The 13,587-nt window shown below is 39.7% G+C and overlaps 1 protein-coding gene and 1 long non-coding RNA gene across 4 annotated transcripts in view; one reads left to right on the forward strand and one right to left on the reverse strand.

Moving 5' to 3' along the window:
• LOC124145747 (piwi-like protein 1) overlaps window positions 1-12,695 on the forward strand; it is a 51,389-nt gene extending 38,694 nt beyond the window's left edge. For 2 of the 3 annotated variants that reach the window (XM_046515642.2, XM_046515644.2), the window contains exons 12-19: window positions 587-774; window positions 1,750-1,901; window positions 2,681-2,805; window positions 5,802-5,976; window positions 7,827-7,983; window positions 9,200-9,325; window positions 10,350-10,497; window positions 11,728-12,695. In XM_046515642.2, the coding sequence (XP_046371598.1) occupies window positions 587-774; window positions 1,750-1,901; window positions 2,681-2,805; window positions 5,802-5,976; window positions 7,827-7,983; window positions 9,200-9,325; window positions 10,350-10,497; window positions 11,728-11,844 (1,188 nt within the window). In that variant the 3' untranslated portion in view covers window positions 11,845-12,695. Of the gene's footprint in view, window positions 1-586; window positions 775-1,749; window positions 1,902-2,680; window positions 2,806-4,413; window positions 4,589-5,801; window positions 5,977-7,826; window positions 7,984-9,199; window positions 9,326-10,349; window positions 10,498-11,727 lie in introns of all 3 variants that reach the window. The other variant, XM_046515643.2, reaches the window with a different exon arrangement.
• Window positions 7,231-11,816, reverse strand: LOC125382921. Its single transcript, XR_007222598.1, has 2 exons — window positions 11,685-11,816; window positions 7,231-8,008 (listed from the first exon to the last, which is right to left on the reverse strand). It is a non-coding gene; the product is annotated as an uncharacterized LOC125382921 (long non-coding RNA).
• Window positions 12,696-13,587: the final 892 nt, after the last annotated feature.

The raw sequence follows: 13,587 nt of genomic DNA on the forward strand, positions 1-13,587 counted from the left end.
TCTCAAGAACTAAACCTCTCGATTGTCTTCATATTTGGAACTATGGTGTATATACAGACACCGCAGACACCAGTCGGTTTTGGTGACCTTGACCCCATTTTCAAGGTCACAGCAGGCAAATCTGCTTTTGGAGTTAGAAAACGGTGTTGCCGCGATATCTCAAGAACTAATCGCTGGATTGTCTTCATATTTGGAACTATAGTGTATATACAGACACCGCATACACCTGTCAGATTTGGTGACCTTGACCCCATTTTCAAGGTCACAGCAGGCAAATCTGTTTTTGGAGTTGGAAAACGGTGTTGCCACAATATCTCAAGAACTAATCGCTGGATTGTCTTCATATTTGGTACTATGGTGTATATGGCGGGGGATATTTCGTCACTCTGTGACAAATACTTGTTTTAGTCTATTTTAGCGTTATATGGATTAATATTTCTGAGCTAACAAGACTTGGGCTTCGGACTAACGGTTAATGTTAGACTGTATCAGGCAAAAAAGTTGTCATACATTATACCCATGATAAATTGAATAGCATGTGACCAGTTCCAACTAAAGATTGTGTCAATGTGTTTTTTTATTTTAGGTTCACTACAAGCAAGAGGATGCTGATTGGTCAAGGGATATGCGAGGCAAGCATTTGCTCGTACCGGTCAGCCTGGAAAACTGGGTAGTCCTGTCCACTCAGAGAGACTCTCCATTGGCACAAGACCTGGTGCAGACTCTGGGCAGGGTTGGGCCACCCATGGGCATGAACTTCAGCAAACCTCTCATGTATGTATTTCTTTCACAGAGGTGTTTGGGTCGTGATTTTAAATATGTACAACTCTTTTTCCCTTTTTAATTTGCCAATGGTATGAAATACATACTAGTAAGGATGTAGACGATCCTTAAAGAAGCTTTCAGTATTTATTTCTGGGACAAATCAGTACGTTCCACAGGAATTGGACATTAACAGGGATTTATTTAGATTTGCTCAGAGGCCGATAATCGTCCCCAAGTGTGCAGCAAATGCCATTTTCACCTATCCCAATTGGGACCGCCTCCGTGGTCTAATGGTAGAGCCTCCGCCCCGAGAGCGGAAGGTTCGGGGTTCGATCCCCAGCCGCATCATACCAAAAGACGTTTAAAGATGGTACTTGTTGTTACCCTGTCTGGCGCTCGGCATTAAGGGGCTAAAACAAGGACTGGTCGGCTCCGAGTCAGTATACTGTGTCTGAGTGGGGTATTCATGTTAAACTGCTAGCACTATAAATCGGCATCAGTCCGGACTAGTACAAGCAGCCACACACACATACACGTGCATGCACGTCGCTATATAAGTGCAATAATCTTGGATCCGACGTTAAACCCCATTTCACCTCACCTCACCAATCCCAATTGCGTGGATTGATGCTCATGTCAATCCCTGGATTGTCTGGTCCAGACTCGATTATTTACAGACCACCGTCATAAAGCTGGAATATTGCTGAGTCCGGCATTGAACAACAAACAAACAAAAACATATGCCATTTAAAAATAAAATATCACACAAGGATCCATAAAGAAGGATGAAATGTGCACTGTGTGAGATAGGATAAGTACTTATATAAAATATACAATTTTGAACAAAATAATGAATATCCTAATCTACCTTCTAGCAATGGCAACAGGCAATTTTCCAGTGATTTATCCAGGATTCTAATCTTGTCAACTATTTTGGTTCTATCTGTATACACTAAACACATTGTGCCTATTTCCTTCTATTAGGTGTCAGCTTCAGAATGACCGCAATGAGACCTACCTTCAGTATTTGCGACAGAATATCACTGAGCACACACAGATGGTGATATGTCTCTGCCCCAACAACAAGAAAGACAGATACGATGCCATCAAGAAGTTTTGTTGTGTCGAACACCCAGGTACAATTTAAGCAATCTGCTTTTATCTTGTATATTTATCTTGTATATTCATAGCTGTCAACGACCTGTGAAGATCCAGGGTAGAATTATGCTGAATAGGTCTTCAGCAACCCTTGCTTGCCGTAAAAGGCGCCTATGCTTATCGTAAGTAGCGACTAACGGGATCGAGTGGTCAGGCTCACTGACTTGGTTGATGCATGTCATCGTATTCCAATTGTGCATATGGATGCTCATGTTATCAATCACTGGATTCATTCCAAACTCAATTATTTAATGACCGCTGTCACATAAATGGAATATTGCTGAGTTCGGAGTAAAACTGCAGTCATTCGCTCATTTAAAGTGTGGGGTAGCAAAATGGTTAGGATCTTTTATTACAAAGAGCTGTTTGACCCATGAAGATCCGGGGTAAAATAGGTCTTCAGCAACTCATGCTTGCAGTAAAAAGCGACTATGCTTGTCGTAAGAGGCGACTAACGGGATTTGGTGGTCAAGCTCGCTGACTTTGTTGATGCATGTCATCGATCCCAATTGCGTGGATCGATGCTCATGATATCAATCACTGGATTGTCTGGTCCAGACTAGATTATTGACAGACCGCCGTCATATAGCTGGGATATTGCTGAGCGTGGCGTTAAACAACAAACCAACCCACTGTTAATAGCAAATGTTGTTATGGGTTGTCACAGTAAGGAACGCCTATGTTCTTTTAGTCAGCCATGATTTACGACGTACGATGAGGAGAACATTGTAATCGAAAAACTTCTGTTTATTTCCAGTACCAAGCCAGGTAGTAGTTGCACGGACTGTGAGCAAGAAGCAGATGCTGATGTCTGTGGCGACCAAGATCGCCATTCAGCTGAACTGCAAACTTGGAGGTGAAGTTTGGGCAGTGGAAATCCCGGTAAGTAATCAACCCCAACCTCGTGTCGCCCCTAGGGATGCCGAGTTAGAATAGGACCCCACCAACATGCCCCAAGTCTCAAGACATTTTCTGTAAGAATTGCCAAATTGGAATAAACCGTTTCCCAGTTAGAGCTCATACAGAATAACTAATTTTATGACTTTGTAGAGGTGATTGTATTTTACTGATATCAACAGGACCAATAAAGTGGAAGGTTTTTTTTGTGTGCTCAGGTTTACACTGTTGTATTGAATAAAATATGAAAGCACATTGTCAAAATACCTCTGAATTAAGACACGACATGGGTACAATGCTCTCTGAATTAAGACAAATTGAGCAATAAAAGCAATTTCAATTTGGAACAAACTGATTTTTTTGCAGTGCAGTGTTGCGTCCCTTGGGCACGCCAGAAACCTACGATTGTGGGTTCGAATCACGGTTCAACAGATTATGTGTCTAGGTTTGTCATGCTGCTTATGTCGACCTATATGCCTTGTAATCCATTTGCTGAAAGAAACGCTTTTAATCAATGTCGTTATTGTTGGTGGGACAGCTTAGCCATCCAGCAAGCTAGCTGGATCATGTAGTTTGCATGCTGTAGATCGACTTGCTTCTGCCGGTGTTGTGTGCTCACGATAACGATGACATGCATTAACCAAGTCAGCAAGCCTGACCACCCAATCCCCCTAGTCACCTCTTACAACAAACATAGTTGCCATTTACCGCAAGCATGGGTTCCTGAAAACATATTCCAAAATCAAAGCTCATTCATTTAGGGGTGCCCTTTCCCGGGTTGATTGTATACTGTGACAACTGTTTATTTGGTTACATACTAGTTTGAACAACCAAAACCAAAAAGGAAACTGCCTTCCCACCCTATTTTCAAAAGCCATTGCCTCAGAACCAATTCTTTTATTTTTGAAGTCTGAAAAGAAGCTCAAGGTCCTTATCTTTCTACTTAATAATTAATATCGTTGAAACTGTCTAAAACCAGAATTGGGAACTATGTGTTCCTATTTATTTATTTTTAGACATTTTCTGTAGATCCGGAAGCCTTGATATTTTCCTGTAATGCTGATGTTAAAACCTGAGTTAAGGGTGTGGCGAAATTGTGGTGCTATTTTTTAAAGCTCAAGGACCTTTTTGATTCCCCTGCTTTCTGACTGACAAGCATGCTTTATTTCCCCGGATAAATGTGTTGATTGTAGTTGTAAAAGTAAATTTTGGGTTTCATAGTGTGATTCGACATTTCAGAACTTATGTGAAATAACAAAGATTTCTTTCAAGTAAAAATTGCTATTTTTAAACAACGCTATCAACAATTCTATACACGCCTTCACGATCTCATTGTATCAGGTTTTCAGATCTGTTCATTTTCAAAGACATTGACTGATTATCATCAAAATGTCTCATTGATTTTGTTCCAAAATTTGGTTATGATATAGAGGAATATTCTATTAAATGTTGATAAAATCATGGACATGTCCCAATACGATTTGCTTCCAGTAAAATCACTGTATTTAGCATAATATTGAAATTCAGAATCACAGTATTGAAACCTTCTGTAGAACATGCCTTCTTGCTATACAACTTTAATATTCAAACTAGCTGAAAGATTTGATGGTCGTTGGGATCGACTGCTACCACGACTCTGCGAAGAAGGGTCGCTCTGTGGGTGGAGTGATTGCCAGTCTTAACCCGCTTCTCACCCGCTACTACTCACGCTGTACCTTCCAACACAATATGCAGGAGTTGATGGACGGCCTAAAGATCTGTATGAATGGTTGGTTTGACTGGCTGCCTGACATTCAGTTCTTGCTGCCGTTTCAGCAGTGGTGTTTGCATGAAGCTTTAGCATGTGCTTTGAAGATGGCGAAACTGTTCTGGGTCATTGATTGAAACACATTCATGAGTATTTAAAAATATAAGCCCTTATATCCCATTGTGAATATTAAGCAATGTCAATAATGCACAGTTCATTCAAAGAGGGCCTTTGTGTGCAGTAGAACTTGAAACGTTATTTTATCTTATTTAATCCACTGGCAATACTGAAAATTGGTAGTTTCAGGATGTGTTTCTTTCAAACCAGGAGACCTTTGCCATCAACTGTTTTTTCTTATCACTTGTTTGAAACATGCAGATGCTTTTCTGTAGCTGAGGAAAAGAAATCACAACTGGTGATCATTGACACGGGCCTCTAAGTTGAACATTTGCAACAAATATTGACAATATTGTTACAATACCATTGATATGAATTTAGTGGCTATGAAATATTGCTGCCTGTATTTTTAAAAATACATCCCTCCCCTGTATGTGTCATACAGGGTTTGTCCAGACCATATCTCTGATTCTTATAGGTATGCTTTCATGAAACTTAACATACAAAGACCAGGTTGTCATCTGGTGCCTTTTGCTATTTAGGAGTTTTTAGAATTTTTATTTTTCCCTCTTTCCACGGTAGCAAGTTTGACTTTTGTCTCTGTCATGGTGGTGTTTTTGTCCGGATCCTGCCTCCGAAACTAGCAGGCATACTTCCATGAAACTATGCAGATACAAAGACCTGGTTGTCAACTTGTGCCTTTTGCTGTTACTGTATTTTTCAAGTTTGTTGGGGCTGTGGGGATTTGTCATCTTCTGATGACTCTTGTTCAGAAAGGTGCGTCGGGGTAGCCTAGTGGTTAAAGCGTTCGCTCGTCACGCCGTAGACCCGGGTTCGATTCCCGACATTGGTACAATGTGTGAAGCCCATGTCTGGTGTACCCCGCCGTGATATTGCTGGAATATTGCTAAAAGCGACATAAAACCATACTCTGTCACTCACTCTTGTTTAGAAAGAGTCATTGAACTCTCAAAATATGTCACTTAGAGGGCTGTTGATATGTGGGATGATTGCTTACTAACATCAGCTATGCATGTTGCCAGGAATTTGGCATTGTTACCTCTATTTATTCATTTTTTTGTTCATTATTAATTCATGACCGTTTTTGCACGTTCAGCTGAATAACACGATGGTCGTTGGTATTGACACCTATCACGACTCCGCCAGGAAAGGTCGTTCTGTTGCTGGTGTAGTAGCCAGTGTGAACAAGAATCTGACCAGGTATTACAGCAAATGTACCTTCCAATTCTCCCACCAGGAGTTGATAGATGGGCTTCGGACATCCTTTACAGGTAAGTTGCAATTTCTGTTTTGGCAGACAAAAACGCGTTTCTTAGTAGATCCATGCAAGTTTTCCTGGGCTTGATATTTGGTAGTAAATTAGATTGGTTACTGTCTGCAGTGTCATTTGTCGGTTAAATTTCACAATTTCACCGCAATTTTAAAAAAAATGTGATTATTTCAATAGCCTTGCTGACTTGGTTGATGTATGTCATCGTATCCCAATTGCGAGGATTGATGCTCATAATATCACCGTATCCCTATTGTGTGGATCGATGCCTATGACGTAAATCAAAGGATTGCATGGTCCAGACTCGATAATTTACAGACTGCTGTCATATGGCTGGAATATAGCTGAGTGAGGCATTAAACGAGAAACAAGCAACCAAACACACTTTTTTTTCAATTATAGTAATTTAAGCATCATGGTAATATAAGGGTTCAGAGCATCACTAATAAACAATGCCAAAGCATCATCACAAGGTTTGCTGCTGTCTACTTATGACCGTGGACCTTGTGTTGCAAAGGAGAGTAGCCCCCACTTGGACCAAGTGTACAGTCGACAGAATGTCTTTCTCCTGTTAACCAAAGCAAACCTGTGTCATGGATTTTGTCTAACTCGTTTTGGAATATTCATAATAAAAACAGTATTATTTAGTAATATATATATATATATATGTTTTTGTATTTATTCAGGTGTGTACAATGCATCATATAGATCAAATATGTATATTCTAATGCTGATTTGATTGTTAATGTTGTCTTGAAGGTTCTTCTTGGCTTATCTTGACAGCCTCATTTATCATGTTTATACATTAAACATTGGACTGCCTCCGTGGTCTAGTGGTAGAGCTTCCACCCGGAGAGCGGAAGGTCCAGGGTTCGATTTCCCGGCTGCGTCATACCAAAAGACGTTAAAAGATGGTACTTGTTGTTACCCTGTCTGGCGCTTGGCATTAAGGGGCTAAAACAATGACTCATTGGCTAGGAGTCAGTATAATGTATTTGAGTGGGGTATTCATGTTAAACTGCGGCATGGTATCTCAGTGTGCAGACACAAGTACATGCACGTCGCTATATAAGTGCAATAATCTTGGACGCGCCGTTAAACCCAATTTCACCTCACCTCACCCATTAAACATTGCCTTCAATAAAATTTTGTGATATACAGTAAGGCTAAAAGAAATATTAGTCAGGCACTACCCACATCATCATAAAGTTCATTACACATTTCCTTTTTGTTTCCATTTTCAATTTTTTTTTTGTGCATACTTAAGTATTAGGAGTGGAAATAAAAACAAAACGTGTGGCAGACTTTTTGATGATGTGGGTGACTATATATATTTTTAGCCTAAAACAAAAGCTTTGTCTCCCTGCTGAAGAGTTACATGGTGACCTGCACTAGCTGTTTCAAATTAGACGAAGCGACAAACTTATCAGTATTTTACTCATCAGGGAATTATACATTTATGTGGGGAAGCCCTTTCCCAGGTTGATGTACACAACTGTTTATTTGGTTACATACTAGTGTGAACAACCCATTATAAAAAACAGGCTGTCCCTCACAATATATTTTCAAAAAACATTGCTTGAGAACCACTTTTTTTTACATTTTGTTACATTTTTCTTTAAGCCTTATCCTTTGAGTTTTTAGCTGGCCCTCCTGGACTGATTTGTAGTAAAATCACAACTTTGTGGACTGGTAAAGTGTTATTGCCCTCCTATTTTACTGGCCCTAGAGGACAACCATGAATGGATGCTTAATAGTCCCTGACTATGAAAAACTTACAAAAATATTATCTATCCTGTGTGTAATCACAATGATGCGATGTTATGCAAACATAAACGTTACCTGTTGCAGGGGCTTTAAAAAAGTTCCATGAAGTAAACAACACACTGCCTGAGAAGATCATCGTGTACCGAGATGGCGTGGGAGACGGACAGCTGCCGGCTGTGTATGAGCACGAAGTGCCACAGATGATCCAGGCCATCAAGAAGAGTGGAGGCGCTGAATATGAGTATGTTGCATGTTTTCACCAGGCCCTAAAGACACGATAAAACGTGTCAGTTATTTGACTGTTCCATTGAGTAGAAAATACTTGCATTAGGGTACATGGCTATTAGACCCGTGAAGATCTAGACTAGTTCTTCAGCAACCCATGTGGTTCGCAGTGGAAGACTAAACTCAGATTAACTAAACATGAACTTACCTTGCAATCAACTAAACGTGAAATCCCCTTGTAATGTAATGAACAATGAAAATGTTACAAGATAAAATTAAATGGATTTGAAACTTAAAGTGAAGTTACTGTTTGATAAGCGTATGTCAACAGTGTAAATGGGTAACTCTCTCAACTATTTCTATTCTATTCTATTTCTGTACTATTCTAGTTTACTATTTTGTAACTTAGAGAGAGTTATCCATTTGCTACTTGCACATATGAACGCCAGAAGCCAACTGAACTACACTGGGTCCAGAACATGCACATTTTACGCTCATCCAGCAAGAAGCACATGCTGCATGCCAACTTTAACGCTTTCCGCAAAGCTGTTTTGTACCCATGAATCAACCGCTGTGTCCAGAAACCTGACACTTGTTTCCAAACGTTTTTCCAGATGCTTCAGAACACCACGCTTGCAATAATAGGCGACTATACTTGTCGTAAGAGGCGACTAACGGGATCGGTTGAAATTTGCTATACAGATAAGTGTAGTGGTGACTCGTGAAGATCCGGGGTAGAATAGGTCTTCAGCAACCCATGCGTGATGTAAAAGGCGACTTTGCTTGTTGTAAGAGGCGACTAACAGGATCGGATGGTCAAGCTCGCTGACTTGATTGATGCATGTCATCGATCCCAATTGCGTGGATCGATGCTCATGATGTCAATCACTGGATTGTCTGGTCCAGACTGGATTATTTACAGACCGCCGTCATACAGCTGGAATATTGTGCAGCATTAAACAACAAACACAGTGTAGTGGTGAACTGGTTCATTTGGATGATTTTGGATTTTGAAAAATACTGCACTGAACTGAAGCCAGTGAGGGTGTAAATGGCAATGTTCCAAAACTTTGCTGAAAGTAGCCAAACTCCATGTCTGAATTTCACCAGACAGGTGGGATATGTCATCAGCTGATAACTTTTTCAACAAACACAATACTTTCAGTCTGCTGTTAAAATTGAAAAATATGTAAGACTTTTGTTGATTGCACAATACTATTATGTTTCCACAGGCCCAAGATTGCTGTTGTGATTGTCAAGAAGCGCATCAATGCAAGGTTCTTTGCCAGGAATGGCCCTAATACGGGAAACCCAATGCCAGGAACAGTCATCGACAGTGAAGTCACCAAGCCTGAATGGTAAGTACTTATACCTAGACCACTATTGGTGGTCAGACGATAGATGGGTGCATCTTGAGTTTTCATGTGAAGATATGATACACGATACGTTTTTCTCTGTATCGATACAAGCCGATACACTTGCTGAAATAAAATGCTTACTACTCGTTCCATGACCTCTGGCGTTTTTTGACAGTCAGATATAGTAAAATGTTGGGTAGCCTAGTGGTTAAAGCGTTCGCTCGTCACGCCGAAGACCAGGGTTCGATTCCCGACATGGGTACAATGTGTGGAACCCATTTCTGTGTTCCACGCCGTAATATTGCTGGAATATTGCTAAAAGCGGCGTAAAACCATACTCGCTCACTGTAATTAGCGTTTCAAGTTCACTACTAAAAATACCCCTTACGAACATTTGTCTACAGCTAGCTTTTGAACCAACTCTAAAATGTTTATTGTCCAGAAAGAATTCCATGCAATTTGACGTAAATATGAGTATCGCACTACGTATCATATCTTTACCTATGTATCGTGATATGTATTGCGTCGTGATACGTATCATATCATGATCTTGCTGTATCGTTTCATCCCGAATCAGTATTGCTGTTTGAAACAACTTTTTTGTTGATATGCCTTACAGAGCAGTTCCAGAGTTTTATATGTGGTAAAATTTGGGGGATAATGCTGGTAGTTTTAACAGGTCTGCAAGTATTCCCTTCAACAAAATCAACTTTTCAGCAGATTTACCACTAAAGTGAACCAGTTGACAGCTCTTGCAGTGTTTAAGCTCTTCAAATGGAAGGCGGGGTTAAAGCATTCACTCATCACGCCGAAGACCCTGGTTCGATTCCGACATGGGTACAATGTGTGAAGCCAATTTCTGGTGTCCCCCGTCATGATATTGCTGGAATATTGTTAAAAGCGGCATAAAACCATACCTCTCTATCTCTATCTCTATATTTTTGTAAGGCATCTCTTTTGTAGATGTACAAAGAAGTTGAGTGAATGTACATTTCCTGCTTTAATGAATTCTGTCTCCTTCCAGGTACGACTTCTTTTTGATCAGCCAGTCTGTACGGCAGGGAACAGTCTCACCAACCCACTACAACATCATCTGGGACAAGACCGGATTGAAACCAGATCACATGCAGAGACTGGCATATAAACTAACACATTTGTACTACAACTGGCCGGTAAGTCCCTTTAAAAAAAATGAAGCAGATGACACTTCTACATATTCAGAGAAGGTGTAAACTACTACAATTTTATTTAGTGTGTCTAGTATGGGCAAGAGGGAAGAAAAAAGTTTATTCCTTAGCATATTGAATAGGTATAGGTTACCAAATGGATCCTCCTGTATTACGGCTTTGTTCACAATATCAGTCACTCGATTGTCTGGTCTAGATTTCGTTGTTACAAGTCGATGTTATATAGCTGGAATATTGTTCAGTGCGTCGTTAAAACAAACAAATGACAAACATATTTATTTAAGAAAAACACCTTGCAACAGGCCGTAAAGATCCGGGGTAGAAGGTCTTCAGCAACCCATGCTTGCCGTAAAAGGCGACTATGCTTGTCGTAAGAGATCGGGTGGTCAGGCTCACTGACTTGGTTGATGCATGTCATCGATCCCAATTATGTGGATCGATGCTCATGATGTCAATCACTGGATTGTCTGGTCCAGACTCTATTATTTACACACTGGCGTCATATAGCTGGAGTATTGCTGAGTGCGGCGTTAAAGAACAACCAACCAACCTTGCAACGATGTAATTTTTTTGGCAATTCTTTTCTTCTTCTCTTCTCCCTCTCCCCGCCCGGCACACACACACCACCAAATTATCAGATGGTCAGCCCCTTACCAAGGATCTCAACTACTATAAATGGCCACTGTGTCTCATGCTTTTTGCAAGGTAGACATGTGAGCAAGTTAAAATTTAACATCACATCAGCAATATTTCAGCTATATTGTGACGAGAGGTTAGACATGTTTATCATGTCAGACTTGTGTGACATACTTGGGGAGGAACATGAACATCTGGAAATCAAATCACTTGAAACAAATTAAGAAAAAAGTCTACTTATTGGTTTAAAAATGCTCTATAGATTGTACCTAATGGAGTAAAGATATGTTGAATAACATAGAAAACTTTCAATGCCTGATGATTATCTAAGTTTCCCCAAGAGAGTGGTCTCAAAATGATAAGGTAGCCTAGTGGTTAAAGCGTTCGCTTGTCACACCGAAGACCCAGGTTTGATTCCCGACATGGGTACAATGTGTGGAGCCCATTTCTGATGTCGTCTGCCGTGATATTGCTGGAATATTGCTAAAAGCAGCAAAAAATATAACTCACTCACTCACTCACGCAAGATGATTAACCTTTTCAATGCAGAATATGCCAATCTATTGTTACTTCTTGCAGGGAACAATCCGAGTGCCGGCTCCATGTCAGTATGCCCATAAGCTGGCTTTCCTTGTTGGTCAGTCTCTTCATAAGGATCCATCTCCATCGCTGTCAGACAAGCTGTTCTTCCTCTAAGGATCAGGAACAAAATGACTTATGAGACAATATGAGAAAAGAGTGCCAAGGACTGTGCAAGGTTTCCAAAGGATACGTGTTCAAAACATGGTAATAGAAGTGAAAGGCCTGTGAAGTTTCAGGGCACTGACAGCTGATAAGATGTTTATCAGCTTACTTCTTTTCCTTTTTTTTCATGAATGAAAGATTTGTGAATGTTGAATAAATTGGTTTGAAAGAACAGGGAATGAAAGTTTTGTTGTTCAAGTGCATTTTTCATTATCATAATATATACGTATTTCAAAGATATGTATACATTGACATGAAAGGCCAGTGAGTTTCACAGGACGGTTAGCTGAAAGTTTTTATCAACATCGTTTTTGTTCATGTATTATTGAAAGACTTGTGTGAATGTTGCATTCACTGGTTTGAAATAACGGGCAGTGCAAGTTTTTGTTAGGGACGTGCATGTTTCATTTATACAAAGCATATGTTAAGTTGCTCTTTGTAACAGAATAACTATTTACCTTGGTCATATCATATCATGGCATGATTGTGAGCCTGGTTTTTGTTTAAGAAGTGTAAAGGAAAATACATAATGGTTTAGTTAACATTTGTATGGTCGTAAATCTGATTATTATTTTGACAACAGTTTCATCATTAATTAAATTTTAGAACATGTTTTAGATTGCTCTGTTGGTAACATAGTTACTCAATATTTTGTAACATAGTTTCTCAATATTTTGTTTAAGTTAAATGTTGAGTATTTTACTCTGTATTTTCTTTTACATACTCATTGCATTGTTTGAATGATGTGAGTGTAAAAATAATTATTTTTATGTACTTTGTAAATAAAATTAAAAACTTGCTAAGTAACTGTTATTGTTTTGTGCCTGTGAATTTGATCTGAGGTGGTCGTATTCTGTCAGTATCAGAATGGCCCCATGGGAGTGGCCTAAATTTGAATGCCGACAGTTACACAGCTTCAGAATGATGTTAAAACCAGGGATGCAGCAATTGTTGTTGCCTAGAACATGGAATAACGCATGCAGAAACCTTATGTCAAAACGAATACTTGTGTTAATTCAAAAGCACTTTCTTCTCTAAAAGTCTCAAGATTATTCGCACATAGAAAAGACTTGACATTTCCGTCTTTCATGTTAACAGATGTTTTGTTTGTTTGTTGTTGTCACACTAAGCAGTGTTAACAAATATTTAGTAGTAGTAGTAGTATTTAGGGAACGACAAGAGACTGGTAGACCTAAGTAAATTCTAGCTCCAGTTTGAAAAACTGCCTAGTTTAAGTTTTAATGCTGAATAACTGGCAGTCTTATATTGAACCAAGACAACTGAGTAAGTGAATATTGATTAACGCCAGTCAGATATATTCCAGCGACTGGTTAGAAATAGTGGAGTCAGGACCTGGCAAACCAATGATTGATATTATGAGCACGTTCCCATGCCGTTATGTTCAAAGGTCAAATCAAGATCAAAATATCCCCAAACAATCTTGATTAGTTGAGTCCAACAACACAATTTGTTTCGAACTCACTCTTGAAAAGTATCTCTTCGATAGTAATGCCAAGTTTCATTCATAAAACGTCGTTTTGTTTCTTGTTTAACACCGCACTCAGCAATATTCCAGCTACATGACGGTGGTCAGTATCGAGTCTGGACCAGACAAGCAAGTGATTAACATCATGAGCATCGATCCACGCAATTGAGATACGATGACCTGCATCTGTTAGCGAGCCTGACCACCCG

Source organism: Haliotis rufescens, unplaced genomic scaffold, assembly GCF_023055435.1.
Source record: "Haliotis rufescens isolate VD_foot unplaced genomic scaffold, xgHalRufe1.0.p SCAF_21, whole genome shotgun sequence".
In the NCBI taxonomy this organism is placed as follows: Eukaryota; Metazoa; Mollusca; class Gastropoda; order Lepetellida; family Haliotidae; genus Haliotis; species Haliotis rufescens.